This window comes from Tenrec ecaudatus, chromosome 8, assembly GCF_050624435.1.
Source record: "Tenrec ecaudatus isolate mTenEca1 chromosome 8, mTenEca1.hap1, whole genome shotgun sequence".
Taxonomy (NCBI): domain Eukaryota; kingdom Metazoa; phylum Chordata; class Mammalia; order Afrosoricida; family Tenrecidae; genus Tenrec; species Tenrec ecaudatus.
The window spans coordinates 61635298-61659694 of record NC_134537.1 but is presented as its reverse complement, the minus strand read 5'-3'; the positions used below and the strand labels follow the sequence as shown (position 1 = coordinate 61659694).

General features: G+C 36.6%; 1 protein-coding gene across 1 annotated transcript in view; it reads left to right on the top strand.

Moving 5' to 3' along the window:
• RYR2 (ryanodine receptor 2) overlaps window positions 1–24397 on the top strand; it is an 819632-nt gene that overhangs the window by 639729 nt on the left and 155506 nt on the right. Inside the window, exons 64-70 of the mRNA XM_075556394.1 lie at window positions 4662–4722; window positions 7566–7804; window positions 9237–9318; window positions 12154–12284; window positions 19439–19759; window positions 20949–21189; window positions 22781–22868. Of these exons, the coding sequence (XP_075412509.1) occupies window positions 4662–4722; window positions 7566–7804; window positions 9237–9318; window positions 12154–12284; window positions 19439–19759; window positions 20949–21189; window positions 22781–22868 (1163 nt within the window). The remainder of the gene's footprint in view (window positions 1–4661; window positions 4723–7565; window positions 7805–9236; window positions 9319–12153; window positions 12285–19438; window positions 19760–20948; window positions 21190–22780; window positions 22869–24397) is intronic.

Genomic DNA, 24397 nt, shown 5'->3' with positions numbered 1-24397 from the left:
CATAGAGTTCCAATTTAATAAAAGAAGGTATTCATGCATTGAGGGAGTGTTTGAGTAGAGGCCCAAGGTCCTTCCGCCACCTTAATACTTGACCTATAAATATAGACACATAGATCTATTTCCCCATCCTCCTATATATATTTGCATGTACATGTCTTTGTCTAGACCTCCATGAATGCCCTTTGACTCCTAGCTCTTTCCTCCATCTCCCTTGACTTTCCTCCTGCCCTACTACCATGCTTCATCGCCACCTGGGCTAGAGTATACCTCTTCTCTAAGCAACCTTACCCTTGATCATTTCCCACCAGGCCTGCCACTCCCCCTTCTCTACCATTTGGGGTCCCATGTTTTTCCCTTGTCCCTGGGTTTGTTAACACCACTTCCTTACCCCCCCTACCCCCCCACCCCAAGTCCCCCCAAAACTGTCGGTCCCGTTGTTTTTCCTCCAGATAGTTCATCCAGCCTGTCCTATTCAGACAGACCTGTGGAGTCACTAACATGCACGAAAACTAGACAGAGGAAAACAAAGCAACAGTATACAACCAGACAACAAAACAACAAAAACAAACCACTGACAAAGAACAGAATAAAACAGTTCACAAGAGAAAAGCTTGTAGTTAGTTCAGGGATCGTTTGCTGGCCCGTAGGAGCGTTTTCCAGTCCAGTCTGTTGGGGCACCACGCCCTGGCCCCGAAGTCCACTTTCAGCATTCCCTGGGGACCTTGCCACTCCATTCCCTTGCTGTTCCGCTGCACTCCCCCAGTGATTTGCCTCGGTGTGGTGGGATCAGGTCAGGTGCAATTCCCACACTGTGTCTCCGGTGCTGTCCCCTGTATCGCCCTTAGTCACTGAGGGGCATCATGTCTCATAGTGGGGCCAGCCATGTTGTTCTCTCTGTGGACTGGCTGCTCTACTCAGGAACATCATCATCACGGCCTGGTGGGCCAGGCTGTGCTCCACTCTCTCCTCCTGCCCCTTCATCTGCCCCCGTGTGCTCTGATCAAATATGTCCATCTCCCAGAGCTGCAGAGTCAATGTCGTCCTTTGGAAAAAATTCTTTTCGGGGGAGGGGCAGGAATCCACTTAATTTATGGTGCTGGGGCCAGCCTCCCAGCATTTTTATATATGAGGTATGTTTACGAAAATAAAATTAGAATCTACCTTGCAATGAGATGTTCGTGTATCAACTTTTGGTTTTTATACTATTCAGAGTAGTTGAGCAATTACATAAAGATAAATTAAGACCTGACTATTTTACCTCAGACGCCACTCTCAGTATTCTTGTGAACATTGAGGCATCTGATTATCCTCAGGTGCTTTGGGGACCATTTAGGCCAGGCTTTGTCCTGTCAAATCACTCAGATGGTAATTCAAACCCAGCAGCCAGTCCTAAGGACAAAGATGAGTCTGTCTGCTCCCTCAGGCGTTACCGTTTTCAAAAGCCTGTCTAGGGTCGCAATGAGTCAGAGAAGACTTGATGGCAGTGAGTTTGGTTGGTATGAGAACATGCTTTATTTCCTTAAGACTACCAATTTTCTTAAATATGTTCATAGAATGAATGCTTTGACCTGGTCCACAAATTAAAATGTTGTAGATTACATCAAAATTTGAATTTCTTAGAGTTCATTTTTCACCATTGAAATAGTTTATTTAAATTTATGCTGAACCTAATATGGGCACACCAAAACATGTTGGCTCAGAGTATAAAAATTGTTACTTCAACAGTGACAGAAATCTCATATTTGCAATGCACATTTTAATTTTGATTCTTAAAACTTGCCTGGTTACTGGCTTCTTCCTGCTACCAACCACATCCACTGGAAAATAGTGTCTTAAGGTCCAGTGATATGTCAGACATCAGAGAATAAGACCAACGAAAAGCTTGGTGCCGTGGGCTTATGTGAATGGCGGTTGAAACATCTTTTTAGTCAGAGGAGGATGACGTGCTCATACAGTCAGGGACAGACGAGAAGGAGGACAGGAATGGAAATGCACTGTTTCAGACAGAGATCATTAAACTGGGGGACCAGCCTCTCTGGAATGGAAATAGGAATTGTCAAAGCTGCATACACCTTGCAGTATCCCTCCTTCCTCAGAAGCATTCTTAATCATTTTCTGAGCTGCATCCTCTTTATTTTTAGATTCTGCAAACACTGGAGGCCCTAGAACCTCTACTATATTTCTACTCCTCTTGGTGATTTGCTTCAAACTCATAATTTTAAAAAATCATATATTAAATGGTGTCTAAAATGATAGCTCCTACTTTTTTCCCCCTGAACAACAGGTTTTTATTACAACTTTGTATTTACATTTCTAAGGAGTCTTGATGGCACAGCATGTTACAAGGGGGCATAGCATCAGGAACCACTGAGCTGCTCTAATCTGATTCAGCTGTTCTAATTGATTCTCGAATTAGATTCATCCTAGTCTCTACTATTTTTTAAAGTGTTGACCTGATATTATAGTGCTTTTGCTATATGTTATCAATTCTGACGCAGGGTGGCTTTATATATGGTTTCTCAGACTGTAAATCTTTACCAGAACAAACAGCCTCCTCTTTCTTTTCTGGAGTAGCTGGTGAGTTTGAACTGCCGACTTTGTGGTTCGCAGCCCAGTGCCTAAGCCACATCACCACCGAGGCTCCTCAGTGACCCTATCAGACAGAGTAAAATTGCCCATCATGTTTTCTACACTTTTTCTTTTCAGGAGCAGACCACCAGGTCTTTTCTCCCCAAAGCAGCTATTGAGTTGGACCATTGACCTTTTAGTTTAGTTGAGAGTACTCACACATAATCACTGCACCCCAAGGGCATCGTGTATTATACATTGATTTAATTTTGCTTTTTAGTTCATTATCTCTAGCCCTCATTAAAATGCAAGTACCATAGGATACTCCATGTTGCTGAACTCTTTAGAATTCTTGATATATAATGCAAAGTACTTTAGATACAGAAAAAAATAACACGGGGCTGTAGGAAAAGCCCTCAGAGCGGGCTTGCTGCCAGACAAATAGCACAGTTTGCCTTTTGGCTGATTTTGCCATCAGTCTTAGTAGATAATCTTAGATTGGCGAATAAGACAAATGAATTATTTTCTCAGTAATGCCTTAATTTTTCTACATGTATATTTTATCACTAACTTATCCTGGCCACATGCAATGGAAATTATAATATCTGGATATAGTCAATTCAGTCATTTAACAATACTTTAAAATCATTTTATGTTTGAAAATATAACGTATTATAATATTATTTTAAAATTACAAAATGAGATGCATCAATTTCATGTACCAGGAGTAATTATATACATAGGAAAGTATAGCTGGAGGAGCTGATGATATTGAATGTCATTGTCAGTGCTTGAATTACGTTGCCTTAGATTCATCATTTTGCTTTTCAGTATTCCTATAAAAAATGAAATAGTAGTGCTTGTATCATTTGACCTATGTCCTGATAAGAAAATGTTACGAATGAGTGGGTTTCATCTTACTTTCAAGAATGTGCCACTATTTTCAAATATTTTATAAGAGTCATTAATATCTCTGAAGTCTTTTCGACATGTTTTTGTTTTGGTGCTTCTGTTTATCCAAAGAGCATAAATATTCAGGAAAATAAGGTTATCTCACTTGAATTAATTAAGAAAGCAGAGGCACTGGGATAATTAAAATGGAATTAAGTTTATTAGGTTTTTCAGACTCCCTCATTTCTTTAAGGAGTTGAGTTGACTTTTAAGTGTGCATAGAAAAAAAATTTGTACAGCTATCTAAAACTAAGATGAGTTAGTGTGGGAAAGAGGATATATTTTTTATTTTTTAAACATTTTTAATAAATCATTTTATTGGGGCTCATACAACTCTATCACAATCCATATATACATCAATTGAGTAAAGCACCCTTATACATTCGTTGCCCTCATCATTCTCAAAATTCGCCTTCCACTTGGGTTCCTGGAATCAGCTCATTTTCCTTTTTGCCCTCCCCCTCCCTCCCCCTAACTCATGAACCCTAAATAATTTATAAATTATTATTTTATCTTATCTTACACTGCCCGGCATCTCCCCTCACCCACTATCCCGTTGCCCATCCCCCAGAGAGGAGGTTACATGTAGATCCCCGAGATAAGTTCCCCCTTTCTACGCCCCCTTCACTCCCAGTGTCGCCACTCTCACTGCTGGTCCTGAAGGGTTCATCTGCCCTAGATTCCCTGTGTGTCCAGATCCCTACTGCACCACTGTGCATCCTCTGGTCTAACCAGGTCGGCAAGGTAGAATTGGGATCCTGGGGGAGGAAACGTTCAAGAACTAGAGGAAGGTTTTGAGTTTCATTGTTGCTACACTGAACCCTGAGTGACTCATCTCCTCCCCACTACCCCTCTGGGGAAAGAGGATATACTTAAAAGAATTCAATGATAAGATCTTTAGCCTGGCAGTGCTTTTTAATGCTTCTTGAGTATAATAGCCATTGATGAAATGTGCTTTATTGCTTTTCTACTTACATTCACTTTGAGCAGAAAAATCGCATGATTTTTAACACGGTTATTAAAATATTTTAAATGGATTATTAGTGAGTAGTGACATTAGGTTTTTAAAAGGCAGGGGTTGATTAAAAATAATATTGAGACATTCTCAGGGAAACTTATACAGCATGCTGTTTTCTCTCTAGGAAATGATGCAACATCAATTGTCAACTGTCTTCATATTTTGGGTCAGACATTGGATGCAAGGTAACATGGTTCCATTTCTCTTAAGTCAATCAATATAATATTGATATATAAGAAAGAACGCAACTCTTTCTTGATCCATGTACATTTTCTTCATGAACACAGTTAAGAGTTCTGACATTCCTGTTATTCCCAAGGCTATTATTCATAGTTTTGTTGTGGTCTGCACAGTCAATAAAACAGAAGTAAACATCTTTCTAAACAAAACAGAAAATAAATTCCCTGTTATCAGGTCAATGCCAACTCTTCGTGACCCTATAGTACAGGGTGGAATGGCCCTGGTGAGTTTCCAAACTGTAACTCTTGATGGGAGTAGAAAGCCTCAGCTTTCTGCTGCAGAACACATGATGGTTTCCAGCCACCCTCCTGCAAAGAGCAGCCCAGCATGGAACCACCACACTACCAGAACAAAGAATATTGAAAGTGTCGTGGACTGCCAAAAGAACAAGCAAATCTGGCTTGGAAGACGTACAGCCAGAATGCCCCTTAGAACAAGGATGACAAAATTTCATCTGATATGCTTTGGAGAGACCAGTCCCTTGAGATGGACATCAGGCGTTGGAAAGTGGAGGGGCAGTGAAAAAGAGGGGGGTTTTCAGCACGAGACACTGACTCGGTGCCTGCCACAATGTACTCAGACATAAGAACACTGGTGAGGACGGTGCAGAGTCAGACGGTGTGCCGTTCTTTTGTCCGGAAGGTTGCTGTGAATCAGAACTGACTCACCGGCACCTAACAACAACATATAAGAAAGTTAAGAAGAAAGAACCTAATATCTAGCTTTTATTCTTTACAAGTATGATAAAGACTTTAGTATAGATAGATAGATAAGGCAAAAAGCATTCTGTAAGCTTTTAAAACATTTTGTAAACCTACAAAGCACAATAAAATGGTAACTGATTATTTTTATGATTATATCTAGAGGAGACCTTTCACACACGGATTAAGTGCTTTGTTACTAATCTAAAGGTCGGCAGTTTGAAGCCACCAACCACTTCATGGAGAGGATGTGGCATTCTGCTTCCCAAAAGATTCTAAATTAAGAACAACAAGCCCTATAGCTTCGAGTTGATTCCAACTCATAGCAAACCTATACAGGATTTCTGAGACTGTGAATCTTTGTGGGAGCAAGATAGCCTCAACTTTCTTCAACTGAGCAGCTGGTAACAATGTGTCAGCATCGGGACTCCTTTCCATAAAGATTACAGTCTTAGAAACCCTGTGATAGTTCTGTTGGTCCTATGTGTTTGCGATGAGTCAGAGTTGGCAACTTGCGTGTGTACGCGCGCATGCACTGTTATTTAAATTTCTGTAGCAGCTAAGACTACAACAGATTTGAGTTAACCTGTGAGGATTAATGGGAAACTGAGGACTATGGTTGTCTTGTTAGCTTCCACTCATGATGCCAGCTCTATATTTGCATTGTAGATAAACATTATAGGAAACAGAGTTTTATTCTTCTTTTTCAGATGTCTAAAGTTTAAGATGCCATAATAGGTGTGGATCTAGATTAATTCCCACATACCCTGGCATATTATCAAAAATGACCACAAATCCAATATGTTGACTAAATGGAAAATCTGTTTATTTAGCATGATTGAGTCAGTTTTTAAGTCATACTCAAACTCAGAGACAATACCATCGAGTAGATTGCAATTCATATAACTGCCCTGTCAGGTTTACAATACTTTAAATCCTTATTTAAGTAGACAACCTTATCTTTCTCCTGCGAAGCGGTTCTTGGGTTCCAACCACTGACTCTGTGATTAGTTGTTGAGTGTGTAGTCCACTAGATGACCAGTGCTCTTTTATGCCAGAGTTAACTTGTGTAACATGATGGATAAATCTAAATAAGAATTCCTAAAAAAATGTTTCTTGCAAAGACTACTTCCTGATACTCTTTGATTGGTCTTATGTTAGTAATTTTATTTGAGATGTTTTCTATAGTAAATGAAGAAAGGAAACACAATTATACAACTATGTTAGCTGCTAGAAAGAGTGACATAAGACTGTCCTTTCTGTATAAATTCAGCCTTTAAAGGATTTTTTTAGATAAGACATGTTTTCTAACTGTGTTAGTCTGGGTGGACTAGAGAAAGAAATTCATAAACACGCGTATGTATATAAGAAAGAGTTTTATCTAGAAGAGCAGTTAAACAGTAGTTCAAAACCACCACCTGACCCATGAGAGAAATATGAGGCTTTCTATTCTCATACAGATTTATATCTTGGAAAGCCAGCGGGGCAGTGCTACCCTGTGCTATAGGACCACAATGAGTTGGGATCAACAACATGGTAGTGAGGGTTTGAGTTTAGTGTAGTTTGAGAGCAATGTTGCTGCAGTTTTAAATCTACTGAAAAACATATATGTAAATATTTTATGGAGCCATCAAAAGATAAGTAGATTAACAAAATTTAGCATATGTATAGAGATTTAGAATATATATATGTATATATATATATTTGATGCATGGCACAACCCAGAAAACAGTATGCTGATTAGCACAAATCAGTTGTAAAAAGACAACTACTACATGTGCGTCCATCAATATTTTTAAACAGACGTATTTAATCAAACTTTGTTAGTGTTTATCGGTGGTGGGAGTTCTGGAGGATTTTGCCTTGGGAGCTTCGAGTTAATGGCCTTGGGTCAATTTGGACAAAGATACCAGTGACAGCTGCATAAAACAAAGGATGTAATCAGTGTAGCCGCCTGGTACATGTGGGAAATGTTGAACTGGCAAAGATGTAAGTGACTAAATGGATACTCTAATTGAGAAATACACCTACTGTGGGAAAGTCTAGTATTTGTAGGATGATGTAACTTCCTCGTATATCTGCCCTAGGACTGTGATGAAGACTGGTCTGGAAAGTGTTAAATGCGCCCTGCGAACATTTCTGGACAATGCGGCAGAGGACCTGGAGAAGACCATGGAGAACCTTAGACAGGGTCAATTCACACACACCCGAAACCAACCCAAAGGCGTCACTCAGATTATCAATTATACTACAGTGGCCCTGCTGCCAATGCTGTCATCCTTCTTTGAGCATATTGGGCAGCATCAGTTTGGCGAAGATTTAATATGTATGTAATTCCATTACTTAGTATTTCATTTGCTATGTAATAAAATTAGAAAATTTAAAAGACTCATCTGGGTTATTCAGACACTGCCTATACATCAAAATGCTTTATATTTGTAAAAATGGCGTTTATATTTGAGTAATAGATGCTATTATACAGATAGATTATTGAACTAAGTGAACTAAAAGAGGGGACTGGTAAAGCATGCTAAGGAAACTAGTTTATACATTGTTGAAATACTAATTCCAAATTTTACTCTTTCTTTGTATCTTTTTTGCTCCCTTTTATTTCTCTCACAATATCTTGGTCTCTTTTCATGCCAATCTTCTAATACAATTTAACTTGAAAACATGCAATGTGAAATGCTTTGAAGTTATTTCTGATTCAGTTCTCACACGCTATACAACCAAATGACTATGAAGACCATTGATACAAAATCTATGTATAAAGAATTGTGTAACTAGAATGACTCAAATGACTTCCATTTGTAGCTTTCTATGTATTTCCATGCATGGTTTAATCAGATGTTCTTAGTTGGCATTCTTTATTTACTATAAATATTCACAGAATGCTCAAGGTTACACGCATATAAAACATCACATGATCTGTCCTAATTACTGATGCGAACATGAAAATGTCCGTTGGCCTTGTTGAAGAGATACTTTGTCTTCATTGTTGACTTTCATGCTCCCAAGGGAGATTGAAACTGTCAAAATGAGTACAGCACTCAATGGACGCCCTGGTATTTGCAGTAACTCACTGTAGCGAATGAGAGCAATGCTCACAGCAAGTGTGGCCATAAAATCAGTCTGGGAGGCAAGGATTCGTTTTCTTTTTACCTCTTGGTTTTTCCTCCAAGATATGGGAGCAAAGTTAGAATTAGACATTCAGGGTCCTTAGATTTCATTTAAACATGCCTTCCCTAATGATTTATAAAGTCTTACTTCTTTTTCTACCTTCAAATATTGGTAATGATTTATTTATTTAGAATAATATATCTTAGATGTCAGATAGTTTGAGAAATAACTAACATAATATATTCACTAGCATTCTCATTATTGCACTTTGGGGAGGAAAAAAACCCAAATCCAAAAAAACAAAAATCTCTCTTCTCCAGTTAGTCTTGAGTTTTATTTTATTCTTGGGGAAATATTTTATATCAATACCAATTGAAAAATTACAAAGAATTTGTTTCTGACAATGTTCTGAACAACCAGTGCATTTTGAAGATGGTTTAATGTTCCTTAAATAAATAAATATTCCTTAAAATTGAGAAAAATGTTACTTATATTTATTTATCACTATAGGTCTTTTCCTTTTTTCACATGTTAAAAATTAGGATAACTGTTGTATGGAGTTATCAACTTAAACGTTCTCTGGAAAATATACAAATAAGAATTCCTGTGTATTTATATGAGATTCTCTTTTCCCTTAGTGGAAGATGTACAAGTCTCTTGTTACAGAATCTTGACTAGCTTATACACTTTGGGAACCAGCAAGAGTATCTATGTAGAGAGGTAAGATTTCAACCGCTGTTTCAATTGCGAGTGTTCCTTTTATAAACTAAGTCCTATTGCCCTACTGAATTCCTGTGGCAGAAATTAGATGTGACCTGTAAGCTAAATAAGAATTAATTTAATGCAACATAATTAAGTTGTGCAGAATAAGTAAAGTTATGATGGTAAAGTTTAAGTTTATACTTTTCTGAGTCTTATGAATTGGCGAGTTGAGTTTCTTTTGGTTTTCAATTAGAAATACCAAGTAAATATTAACATAAAAATTATGATTAAAATATGTCTAATTTGTTTCATGTTCCCATTTTAAAGAGGACCGATTAATAATATAAAATGAAATGCTGTTGTGAATTAAGATGTCACCATTGAATTTAACAATAAGAGAGATCACTTACACCTTGAGTAAGAAATTGGAATAGGCACTAAAGGCAGAAATTTCCTAAAAAGGATTAAACTATATTTAAAAAAATTCTGATGGAAAATTTAATATTCAATAAGTGTGAATTTTCTCCTTCACTGGTCAGTAATTCCTTATAATAAAATAGAAATAGAAAAATTAAAATGTGCTTTTAATGAACTGTAAAAAGTGATTTGATAAGCCCATGAGACTAGGCAATAAAATCTTGATGTCAAGTAATAAAAAAGGGTCCTCGTCTGGCCTTTTAGATTAAAACTTATAAAGCTACAGTAATTAAAATGGTAGGGTATTTGCCTAGAAACAGGTAAGCGCATCAAGATAAAATGATTATTGATTAATTTTTAATATTATAAAACTTATATTTAATTAAAAAACTTATTTCACACATGATTTTCATGGCTATAAAATATCCTAAATAAGCACTATAGTCTATAATGTCATTTTATTTTGGACATTTAACTGTTTTTTATAGCACATTAACATAAAATGCTAAATCTTTGTTCATAAATTTCTGTGTATATTTATGCTTATTTTCTCTAGTTATGGTCTCAGAATTTGGAATTCTAAAGAGTGCTTATATTAAAGATTTTAGACTATCATTTCTAACTTTTTAGAATATCATTTTACCTAACAATCTTTAATTTTTCTTATTTCAGTTTTTTTTTCATGCTTTTTGTTTATATGTGTTAAAGTTCAAATGGAATCTCATTTTTTATTAGACACATTTCTTTAAATACCAGTTAATGTATTTTTCAAGTTTACTTGGTGACTTTAAAAATGAATGATCTCTTCTCATTATTTCCATTTTTTTCTATTGATAATCTCACCTAATCCGACTGACTACCATTAGAGGCTCTATTTATTTTTTAGTTGTTTACTTCATGATGGGTATTTCTTCAGTTTTTATGCATTTTGAAATTTCATAGCATTTTGAGGTCTTTATAGTTCCTGTTTTAAAACATTATATGCTTGTAGTGTTTTATGACGGAAAGTTTAAAATTTTTAATAATTATAATTGTTAAACTACTGTATATTATGTTTTCCCTGAAATTGTATGGTTTTAAACATTTTCTCTATGCTTTTATCAAGTAAAAGTTCAAATATTTTCTGTGAAATATTCATACATTCAGTGGTTTGGGATAAATGTTTATTTATTTTTTAATCATTTTATTGGGGGCTTGTACAACTCTTATCACAATCTATATATACATCCATTTTGTGTCAAGCACATTTGTACATTTGTTGCCCTCATCATTCTCAAAACATTTGCTTTCTACTTGAGTCTTTGGTATCAGCTCCTCATTTTTCCCCCTCCTTCTCCACTTCCCCTCCCTCATGAACCCTGGATAATTTATAAATTATTATTATTTTGTCATATCTTATACTGTCCGATGTCTCCTTTCACCCACTTTGCTGTTGACTGTCCTCCAGGGCGGACATTATATGTAGCTCTTTGTAATTGGTTTCCCCTGACTACCCCACATTCCCTCCACTATCCCGGCATTGCTCCATCCTGGATTCCCTGTGTTTCCAGTTCCTTCTGTACCAGGGTACACGTTCTGGTCTAGCCGGATTTGTAAGGTAGAATTGGGATCCCTTTGTTCTTTCAAAGACTTTTATTATATGAAAGTTGCTATATATCTCTTGGAGTTTATATCTGTTATGGCACTAAAAGCAAAACAGAAACAAATTTAATGTAATAGTGAAAGGCTATAATTTGTCCTCTGAATTTGCAGACAATGTAAGGAATAACATGGTCTGATGTAGTAAGGTAATCAAGAATATCTCTTAGAAGAGCGATTATTCAAACGCAGCATTTTGTTGTTGTTCAACAAATGAATCAGATATGAAGAGATTGTATCTGATGGCAACTGCTTTCTCTATGAAGTATCATGTGTGTCATGATTCCCCCAAGGGATGATTGACGAGAGAGGTATGGGAAAGTTGCGGAGAGGAGAGTGTTAAGGAACAATCACCTCTGATAAAAAGGGAATGTACTCGATGACTATCTAAATTCTTTGTTTAAATATACATTTCATCTATGGATTTAAGCTAAAAACATTGACCATCTTGGGTTTATAGAATTTCTATTCTATTCTATTACTTTATTTTTTACACTTGATTTGTGACAAAGGTAAAAAAAACTAGTTGGTATTATTATTTATTTTAGTGATTAAGTCACAACTACATTGCTATAATGATTGTTTTTGTAATATAACTTAATGTGTGATAGTTTGTTGCTATTGATACCATTTTCCTATGTATTTTTCTTGATGTGATTTTGTGTCATTTAGGGGGTTAATTTTATTAGAATCAATATTATTTTTATCTGTTGTATTTAATTTTAAATAGCAATTTTAATATAATTTCTTTAGTTATTCCCTTGGAAACTTTAAAAAGTAATCATTTTATACTTCTAGGCAACGCTCTGCATTAGGAGAATGTCTGGCCGCATTTTCTGGTGCCTTTCCAGTAGCATTTTTGGAAACCCATCTCAACAAACATAATGTTTATTCTATCTACAACACTAAGTCTTCACGAGAGAGAGCAGGTAATGCAGAAGCATGTGTCCTAGTGTAAGGATGGGGCTAAGGTGTGATGGTACTTCTGTATCTCTACTGTGATACTGTCTCCAGTGTGACTTGTTCGTATATGCTATCATTTGTGTTATTATAGAATACTATATGTCATTCATATAATAGTTCTGAAAAAAATTTAGTTTAATTTCTTCTAAGGTAATCAGCCACAGGTAAATTAACACTTGTAAAAAGAATAAATAAATTTATACAGGCAAATATATATCCTGGGTTCTGATTCCGCTATCTCTTGTCACCAGTCAGCACAGAAGGAGTTTTAATTTGGATATGCATTCATATATTTCATTTTCCTTTTTACCAGATATGATGACACGAGAGGGACAGTGTTACTTCATGCAAAATTTTTTAATGGATTGGTATTCTGTTAATCATTTAAAAAATATAATGTACAAATGAAATTCAACCACTGTAATTTCCACCTAAACCTAGTTTATATTTTCCTAAAGTTTATTATATACAATATATTTCTATCTATTATCTATCTATCTACCAATCAATCAATCAGCCGTCTATGTATCTATCTGTCATGTATCATGTTGGTTTCCATTTGGGAAAATCTGCTTAATTTCTCAATAGATTTATTCCTACACTCCCAAACTATTCCGCTGGGGACAAGAATCTTTTAGAATAATTTCTAAAAAGTCCAATAACCTATTAGAACTGATTACAGTTGTCTTTTAGGATTTATATTGAGTAAGGTACACAAATATTTAATATTATATAAACCTACTTCACGTGAGCAGAGTGAAGTTCTAAGAACCTGAATTTTATACAGTTCCCTCTCAGGTAATGATTTTGTTCGATATTCTCTGAGCTTGTTGAAGTATATTTTATTTTGAAGCCATTTTATTAGGGCATGCTCCAGAAACCGTACCATTTAATATTAGTCATACCAAGAAGTGTTGTACAAGTGTTATTACAACCAGTTTCAAAACATTTCTTCCTTCTTCTATTCCTTGATAATAGATCTCTATAACCCCCACCTCTCTTGATGCACCTGCCCAGGAATCCTTAATCTAGATATTGTCTCTCTAGAGTCACCTATCCTGGATTTCAAAAAACACAGAGAGTACATAACAGAGCATCAACAAGGCTACCAACAATAACAAAATACAACAGAGCTAAACCCCAGTTTGAAAAAAAAAACTCGATCAAATTCAAAGTTGTGTTAAAAGGAAGATCAAATGTTTTAATCATCCAATTCAGATTATTTTATTTCAGTCTACTATAATCATCTCTACAATATGCTGTCTGATAACAAGTTTATTTCCATTCTTGAATTAGGGTCAGAAGGAATCATCAGAAGCTTATTCTATGTGTAGATCCTACAAATATATTTTGGGCTGCCACTGTCAATCATAGCCTCTGTACCAGAATTTCACTATTTAAAGTCTACTACCATCCCCTCCTTCAGATTTGTATAATGTACAATCCTTGGATCACAAATGTTGGTGTGCTTCTTCCTTGTGGGTTTAGTTGAAATTTCACTTAGACGACCCCAGACGCTATTCTTTCTAGTAGCTGGGAATCATCTAGTTTCTTTACCACATTTTGCTATAGCATCCATATCTTCCTGTTTCTTTCATGAGAGTGTATTTCAAGAAGAGCCATGTCGTGAGAACAAATTGTTCTTAGATTGGAGCTGGGTTAAAGTGTGAGCCCAAATCTATTTCTATAGCTATGTTTTCTATATGCGTCTGGTTCACCTTAGATAGATCTTTGTTATTTTATGTTAGAGAACATTATTGATCATCTCCCTGGAACATAATGCTTTTCTGTTAATCGTGTCATTGATTTAGCCCATGGTAATATATTCAAAACGCAATTGAGAAAAGATTATTAAACAAACGTAGGCTAACTACAAACTGCAATACATGGATTATTGACTTGTACAAAGTAAATCCTTATGTGACTAGACACTGTTTATATAAACAATGGGAGTTGGCAGTCAGGCAAAACTTATAATATTCACTGAAAAAGTCCACCTAGGTCCACTAGAATAAAAGATATCTTAATAAAGCAAGTATGGCCTTGAAGTAGTAAGTAAATGGTAGTCCTCCTACTGACAGTTTGTTACTGTTTGATATAGCTGCCTTCTTCACACACCATGTCATTTCAGCCTTAAATCTTCATGCTACAGGTGTGATTAAGGTAGAGCAATTCACCTGGTGGGGTTTCCATATCCCTCTTACTTGACTTTTGGAGTATGTTATGTACCTCAAAGATTCAGGGTTCATTGTCCCGGTATTCTGTGGCACGTGGCCTGGCTCCCCAGGGCTATACAGGAACTGGGCCAATGTGCTCTGTTAGGAGAATCGTACCAGGCACACTCTCCTTTTGGGGTCTATGTAAGTATTGTTAGTAATTCTTTCCACCATTGAAGGATTGGTCCTCCACCTTTTCTATGAACAGTAATGCATGTGTATGTTCCTTTCCCCGCTTTTGACTTGATTTTCCATCAGGATCGTTTATCCCTCGGGTAGGAATGGCTGTTGGTTTGAGGGGATCGCATCCCATTTTTACGTGGCAGCCACTAAATAGTCCTGTTCCTTTCCCGTGATCTTGAAAATCTGATGTAGGTTGAAGTGCGAGCTCCTCTGTCAAAGGGTTTTCAAGATCTACATATAGAAAGAACGGTCTAGTGGTCATGGCCGTTAATCAGGCTTTTTACCGCGTTGCTTGGCAGGCATGGTTAGCAGATTTCATAGCCAGAAAACGTGAGTTTGCCTTCATCTTCTTGTTTATCTTGACAGCAGGAGACTCAGACAATATTTGTCCTCGTGTGATTGTCTACCATCACTCAGCATAATGATTTCCAGATCCCGCCATGTCATGAGTTGGGCCTTGTTTCTATCACTATTTTTGAAGAGATGCATTACATTGGCTCTAAACAGCAAAAGTTTTGTTTGTTTGCTTGTGTGGATCTGTTCTTCCACTGGTGGGAACCTGGGCTCTTTCCAACTTCTTGCTGTTGTGAACTGTGCTGCAACATGGGAGATCATACGTGTGCTTGTGATCTGTTTCTTACTTCTTTGAGCTATAGGCCCAGTAATGGTATTACTGGGTCATATGGTATTTCTATTGTCAACTGTTTTAGGAATTGCCATACTGCTTTCCACAGTGGTGGTATATATTCCCATGCCCATTATCAGTGTGCGAGTGTTCCAAACTCTCCACACCAGCTTCAGCATTCTGTTCTTGCTTACTTTTTAAAAGGGCTCCAGTGTTGGGTGTGAGATGGTGTCTCATCTTGTTTTGATTTGCGTTCCCCAGGTGGCTAGTGAAGGGGCCATTCAGGTGTAGCCCTTTGAGAACTCTTTGTTCAGGTCCTTTGCCAAGCCGGTAAGAGGCTTACTTGTTTTGTTTTATTGTGAAGGTGTTGCAGAATTCTGTAGGTTTTAGTAATTAGTCCTTTTTCCATGATATAATTGCTAAATATATTTTCCCAATCCACAGGCTCTCATTTTACTTTTGATGGAATCTTTTGGTGTATGTAAGTGTTTTATTTTGAATAGGTCTCATTCATCTACTTTCCCTTCTACCATGTGTGCTTCCTTTGTTCTATTTGGTAGTCTTTGTATACTCTGCACTCAGCCCTGGCGGTTATCCGAATTTTCTTGCTGGTGATCCTGATAAGTGTAGGTTTTACATTTAGGTCTCTGATCCACCTTGATTTTGTTTTTGTGCATGGCATGAGGTATGGGTCTGGTTTCATTCTTCTGCAGATGGCTATCCAGGTTTGTCCGGCACTCTTTATTGAAGAGGGAATCCCCTTCTTACTTAATGTGTGTTGGGCCTTTGTCAAAAATCAGTTGTATGTAAGTGGATGCTTTTATTTCTGGGTTTTCTCTCCTGGTCCATTTGTCTATGGATCTGTCATTATATCAGTGTCAGGATGCTTTGACACCTTTGGCTGCTTAGTAGGTTTTGAGATCAAGTTTATACCTAGGTATTTCAACTTTTGTGTGACTATTGTCAAGGGTATTGTTTCCTTGATGTCTTTTCTGGAGCTCTCTTAACTGATATAGAGGAGTCCAATTGATTTCTGCTGGTAAGTCTTGAATCCTGTTACCTTACTAAATTCCTCAATTGTTTCCAACAATCATTTTGTGGATAACTTGGGGTTCTTTCTATATAAAATCATACTGTTTACAAATCGAGAGAATTTAAATTCTATTTTTCCCAGTGTATTCCTGTCATTTCCTGTGTTTGTCTTATGGTTCTGGCTAGGTCTTCCAGCAAAATGTAGAGTAAGAGTGGTGACCAGGATCATTAAGACTTCACATCTGATTTCCCAGAATGTGAGTTAGATTCTGGCTGGAACTAGCAGAGTTTTTGATAGGTGCTTCTATCTGGCAGCCATCACTGGATCATCTCCAGCATATTGTATTATGGTTGACTTTGAATAATCATAGAGTTTTCAGAAATCAGGAAAGGAATATTTGATGTTCACACATGCATACTTCTCTGTTAATGGTATTGTTTCTCTGTGTAAATCATTTTTGTATTGGAGCATCAGGTTATTGTAATTCTGTAGTTTAGAATTGTACCAAATGAATAATCTTATAAAGACTTGAATACTATTTATTTATTTATTTAATCTACCTGATATAGAATTTTATGTACTACTCTTCCCTGTTGCAATGTCTAAGTGCTTGGCTGCTAATGGAGAAAGATATAGCAGTGTGATCCCATAAAAATACTGTCACCAAGTCATTTCCCACCCTAGTGACCATACGTGGCAGAGTATAACTGCTCCTTTGGGCTTCCTTTACAGGAGCAGGAAGTCTGGTCTTTCTCCTGCAGAGTGACTGCTGGGATCTAACTGTTGACTTTATGATTAGAAGCCCAGTCCATTACCCATAATGCTACTTGTGCTCCTCTATAAATATTACAGCCTTTGAAACCCCTTGGGACAGTTCCACTTCATCCTACAGGGTTGCTAGGAATCAAAATAGACTTGATTGCACATAACAACATATGTTCCATGTAACAGATGAAATAAAAGAAAATAGGTTAAATTTGCCTTACAGTATTCTTTTGTGTAATTCTACAATGTATTTGTGAAATATTTAGCAAAGAATTGTTGAGTTTGAATCATCTGTATAAAGATCGAATGATCTGTCATACAGATAATTCTAACTGGTTATTATTTTTACTACGAATGAAAAAGGAAGCAGATTTTATAATTTATTAAGGATAAAGATATACAAAAGCAGGTATTTCACATGCTATGTTTCTATAACACGACATTTGTACACAAAGTAAAAAAAATACACAAAGACTTTAATCACTAAATTTAATAGAATTAGAATTTTTAAAAAGGCAACAAACCAAAACAAACCATCAGCTTTAGCTGGGTCACTCAGAAGGGCTTCCAAAAGTTGGTTATTCTTGAAATTGAGAGTTGCCACTGACTCCTGGTGACCCCGTGTGTGTCAAAATAGAGTTGTGTTCCTACAGTTTTCAATGGCTGTTTTTTTTTTTTTCAGAAATAGATGACAAGAAGTTTCTTTAGAAGTACCTAAGGGTCAACTCAAATTTCTCACTTTTAGGTTAGCAGTAAGGCATGTTAATTATTTACATCATGCAGAATTTCTGTCCTTGGCTTTAGACAGTTAAAGTCTGTACAGTTTGAAAAACTGAAAATACTCTGATGTTGTAATTCAGTAGATAAAATTCTAAGAGATGAAACAAGAAGAGCAAAGATGAGGAAGCATATCACGTAAGGACTGCAGACTCATCTATCAGCAATAGGAAACTGTTATTGGGTTTAAACGTTTTAAAAAAGCAATAAGAAAATGAATGAGTCCAAGTCACCAATTAAATACATGTAATTCAAGTGAGATGTGGTTGAATCAAGGACCCTTGCACAGGTCATGCAGTGAAGTGCTTAAGAGAGATAACAGAGGTAGGATCATCTCATGTGGGAGGTAAGGGAACACCATGCCCTAGAATTTCTCCAGGGTCCCAGCTTCGCTAGCCAAGTGGATAGCATTGCCTTCACCGAGAGCGAACCCTCTCAAGGAGTAGACTGGAGAGGAAGGATACATTTCAAATTTAGCTAACTTGTGTATTTATTTTGATATACCCAGTATTAGACTACACTAATTAAATATGATTTTGAGACTTTTAAATTTATGACAAAAGCTCTTAGCACCGACCTAAGCAAACATGTAAACCAAAACAGAGAAGAGTTAAGTATAGATCAATGGAGAACATCAGTCCTTAAAATTTCAGTAAGGCAAAAAAGCGTAAGCAGCAGAGATGAATAGAACTCAGGAGATCAAGGAAAACAACGATCTCCTAGAATTTAAGGAAGATGGGCATTTTTTTGGAAAAGAGAACAAGGTCAGTGAGGTGGAGTGCCACTGAGCAGCCAAATAAGATAAAGGATATTAAAAAATAAATCTAATGGGGAGGGGCAAAAGCCTACATTACTGTGGAATGAATGGTGTCTGGGAAACAACAATAACTCAACAATGTAGGAAACATTTGAATTGTGTATAGGTGGCTGAGAGAGTCTGGGTATCACAAATAGTTCATTTTAATTCCATAACTGATGACCCAGAATTTAAAGGCCTAAGTCCATTCAGAGGCACCTCGGAAGAAAGACCTGGCGATCTAAAAATGTATCCCTTTAAACCATGTGGAGCTCAGTTCTACTCTGACACACGTGGGATCAAATCAGTGGTAAATGGTGATGGTACAAGCTTTAAACAGGAAGAGGCTGACAATGCAGGCTGAATATTGTCCCTTACATGGAACACAGGTCTTTCCCTGAAAATGAGAGAAATTGAAGGTAAATATGAGTCAGGTATAGAAGGTTTGTAGACATGACAACAGGAAGTTAAAGAAAGTGATATTGGTGTCCCCTTTACTGATTGTTAAGGTAGGGTAGAAGCTTGAGGGAAAGAGTGGGGGTTTGAAATAGCAATAGCTGAAGAGCACCCAGGGGCCATTGCTGAGTTTTAAAGACAAAAATGAAATAGTTGCTTGCGTTTATTTATTATAAGCAGAGAAAATCTGTCATGCTTTCCTTGCGCACAATTATATTGAATTCTTTTGTTGAACACAATTCCTTTCTATGCGTTTTTTTTTCCTCCAGCTCTCAATTTGCCAACGAATGTGGAAGACATTTGTCCTAGCATACCGTCTTTGGAAAAACTCATGGAAGAGATTGTGGAGCTAGCTGAGTCTGGCATTCGCTATACACAAATGCCCCATGTCATGGAGGTTATATTGCCCATGCTGTGCAGCTACATGTCTCGCTGGTGGCAACACGGACCGGAGAGCAACCTGGGCAGAGCGGGAATGTGTTGCACAGCTCTGAACGCAGAGCACATGAACACACTTCTTGGAAATATATTGAAAATTATTTACAATAACTTGGGAATTGATGAAGGTGCCTGGATGAAGAGGCTAGCAGGTAAGTACTGTAAGGAACCATAACACTATTATTTACAAAAATATTTCAAATACGGGAGACTAGTATTTTCTCATCCTAGGCAATCAGTATTTTGTTTTGTATTCAAATATAGTATTATTTTTAGTGTCATGCTGCTTCTGTGGGAAAAATAGGTAGAGTCAAATATTAAGTAACTTGCTTCTTTTAGTAAATAAAAATTTCAGATTTATCTGTATAAGATTAATTAATAAACATAGCAGCAACCATGAATAATTTTTATAGACAGAGACAAAAATCTTAACTTTTAAACAGCTCACTGTTAGAAACTTGTTCGGGGGGGGGGAGGGAGGTAAAAGATACAGTAAAATATTTACATTTAAATGTGTCTGTTACTGCAATAGTTACATTGAAAAACTGGAAGCAATGTAAATACTGAGCAACTGAAGAATGCTTAAATAAGTTATACACACTCCCTTGCCACAATAATATGCTACTTTAAACATTATAGTTTCAAATATATTTTATCAATTGGAAAATCTTCAATATTAAGAGTGAAAAGATTTTTAATTGAATATAGAATATGTCTATACTACATATCCTTATAATTTAACTATTGATTAATATTTCAAAGGAATGTAATAGTTGGTCTTACTACTTAGGTGGGAGCAGTTGTGATGGATTTTAATGTTTCTCTTTTATATATTTCTATAATGTAGACATGTACTTTTAGGGGGAAAATTCCTTTCAGAAATGATCAAATCACTTTATATCTACAACAATTATTGAATAAACTACAGTAATATGTATAATGTGACTCTCCTATTGAGAAGGGGCTAGGGATGGATAAAGTGAGATTAACATTCTCCAACTATACTTAGGTTTTTACAAAAGTATCCAGTGATCTGTGTATCTCTTCTAAAGAATGAGAAACTTTCCTATTTTGAGAATTTGCTTCCTTTTATGAGAATAATTTATTTCCAACTCCTTTTCAAAACACAAGCACGTTAAATTCAATTCAGTGTTCAACGTGGATAACAACTGTGCATTTTGGTTTGAGAGGTTCTAAAATGACCAGTGAATGGGCGCTACCCTTAATAAAGCCGTGTGAGCAGAGGGAAGCCTTGCCCATGGGACAGTCATAATCACAAGCTGCCCTCATAAGTGAATGTTTACGCAGATGATGATACTAACATCCATCTTCTTCAAACAGTGTTTTCCCAGCCTATTATAAATAAAGTAAAGCCTCAGCTCTTGAAAACGCACTTTTTGCCGTTAATGGAGAAACTCACGAAAAAGGCAGCAATGGTCGTAGCTGAGGAAGATCATCTGAAAGCAGAGGCCAGAGGTGACATGTCTGAGGCCGAACTCCTCATTCTGGATGAGTTCACTACGCTGGCGAGAGATCTCTATGCCTTTTACCCGCTCTTGATTAGATTTGTGGACTACAACAGGTATAGTTTTTAAAAATAATCGCTATCTCCAATCCTGGCCCTTGACTACTGTGACCATACAACTTTGTTTTTGTTTTGTTATTTCCTGTTTATGTATTATTACTTACTTTTTCCATTCCTTGCGGGGTTTTTGATAACGTCATTTGAATTCTTGATGTATGAAGACATTAACTATTGAGTTTTTGTGTTTTCTTTTTTTAGCTTAAAGGATTCCATTCTTCAATTTCTCTCCACTGTGACTTGAGTGATAATGTGCAGTGTGAATTGTTTTCCATTCAACAATGCCAGCACATTTTGTTCCGTAACATTGATTGCACTCCGCACCTAGATCAGCCCGTTTCCCAGTCCCTCCTGTGTTTGCTGCTTTCATTTGGTCTCTCTCATTCTGCTCTGCTTTCTGACCTTCATCCCTGGGCAAAAGCTGCCCTTTTGAGTTCCTCTGGTGGGTTAGTCTAAGAACTCATAACCTCTCCCTCCCTGCTGTTCACCTTCTATGCCTGGCAACTGTTTTGCTAAAAGGTGACTCAGAAGTGAGCTCAGGTCCAGGCCTGTGGGGGGTTTAAGGATCATAATCTTACAGGATCCACCAGTCTCTGTTCAACCAGGAAGCCTAGTCATATTCATGATTTTGAGTTTTGTTCCATGTGGTTCTCATACTCTATACTGGTCCTTCTATGACTGTGACCCTTTTAGAGTAGTTGCCATCTATTTCTTCTGGCCTTAGGGTCCTGGAGCCTAGCGTTCACGTGCCCATGTGTTTTTTTAACTAATTGCTTATTTTGTTAGGTCTTTACTTTGTTTATTCCTCATTGTTCCATATGGAAAGAGAACAATAGTTGCTCCTTAAATGACAGCTCACAAGAGTTTAAAGCCCCCATTGTTACTCAGCAAAGTGGGATATAAAACATTGTCTTTGTGGTTTGTTATGCCATAGCTCAACCCAACTCCCAGACTCTTCATGGTGTTTGGTTATGGTTAAGAAGTTTTCATGCCCTTGCCTCCATCTGCTTGACTATATCCAGGGTTATATTTGCAACACGTAGAAATGCATATCCTCTATCAAGTCTACAGAGAGTCATGTGTGTAATCCCATTTGTCTTTCTAACCCTGTTCAGGTTGAGTATCTGTAGAGTTTTCACTGATTTCTAGAAAGGCATCACGAAACCTTTTTCTTAGTCTATCCAAACCTGTGATCTCTGTCCAGCATAAGAGCAATATACATGCCTTCACTGATCAATGGTTGATGGCTGTGTATGATGTCTGCTTTCCAGACTCAAGCCTGGGTCTTCTGTATGAAAGGCAAGACTCCTACCATTGAGCTGCCAGTTCCCTCATGAGTATAACATAGCTTAATGTTTATAGTGAAGTAAAGTATCACTGAGCATCCTAAAATCAGAAATCTCATTCTAAAGCAGACTGCTTTTGACATTTCTACAGTTATGATTTTTTTCTCTTGAATCTTACTTATATTGAAGCCACTATACACTCTGTTGAAATCCTTAATTTGGTTTAAAATTTCATCTGGGGGAGAGAATTTATTTATTTAGTTATTTATTTATTACCTTGATGGTATATTTCTTCAATGATCCAGGGCCAAGTGGCTAAAAGAGCCTAACCCAGAAGCAGAGGAGCTCTTCCGTATGGTGGCTGAAGTGTTTATCTACTGGTCAAGATCCCATGTAAGTAAGAAAGTCTGAACAGAGAGTGATTATTGTCTCATAAGGGAATTTTAGATTTTACTTAGTTTTAAATTTCCATCAGGAACTACTATGTCTATGTTTCTCAAACTTGTTCACTTAGTGTTTCCAATAGTTGAGGATAGGGAACTAGAGGGTATGTTTGTTGTCCTGTTTAGCCCATTAATTTAGAGTGATACATTTGTTCATTCAGAAGACCTTAATGGAAATTTGAAATCTAGAGGAAATCCATCTATCTTGGGCAGAGATAAATTTTTCTTCACCTACCTTTTATTTTCTGTCAGGTCAGTGACATAATTTAAAATACCCTTTAAGTAAATATGACAAACACAGAAAATATTCAAGTAAAATGCTAAAAACTGCTTTTTTCTTCTTGAAGAGGTGGGAATCTTCTTCAAGAATAATTGAATATTCAAGAAACGTTTTTAAATTTTCATTCATTACAACATATGAAACAGAAGCATTTATAGTAAGCTGTTTGCTTTTAGGTGAATATATAATTATATTTTAAATGAAGAGAAAATATGGATATGTGCTTTTGAATTCCCTATGATTTATGCAAAATTAATCTTTTAATATATGCTAAATACATCTCCAAATGCTTAAAGAAAAAACAAGTGTCCTTATGATTATGAATGGTAAACTGAGTGGAATAAAAGTTGAAACTTAGTATAAATATACCCATACCATTTCATGCAATCCTTTTCTTATGTATTAGTAATTGAGACTTAAATGCTTACTATGGGATCGCTTTACTTGGTTTTGCTCATCCAAAATGAGACATACAATTCAACTTTTGGATTTACTTACTCCAGATATTTTATCAATACAGGGTTGTGTATTTGTCACATTGTGTCTGACTTATTGCTCTTGGCATAGTGATTTCAAGGTTGATTCGCATGGTGACAGGCAGCAGGACTTAATTTCTCTCTCTGTTTGACATGCCATTGTTCGCATATACCTCCTTTTGTTTATCCATTCACCTATTAAGGGACCTTGAAACTGTTTCCATTTTTTGACTATTTTGAGTTGTGCTGTAGATAAGTATGGATTTACAAACACCCATTTGAGTCACTTCTTCCAAATGTCCTGCGTATATTCCTAAGTCAGGTTGTTGGGTCATAGTTAATTCTTCTTTTGTTTAATTTATTTTATTGGAGGCTCATCCAGCTTTTATCACAATCCATCCATCCATTGTGTCAAGCACATTTGGACATATGTTGCCATCATCATTTTCAAAACATTTTCTGTCTACTTGAGCCCTTGGTATCAGCTCCTCATTCCCGACCTGCCTCCATCCCCTACTCTCCCTCCCTCATGAACCCTTGATAATTTATAAATTATTATTTTTTCATGTCTTACACTGACAGATGTCTCCCTTTACCTACTTTTCTGTTGTCCATTACTTCACTTTCAGGTGAATTTTTAACCATTTTCTCCACAGTTGCTGCCCTATTTTATAAACCCACAAGCAATAGATAAGGGATTCAATATCTATGCATGTTTACCAA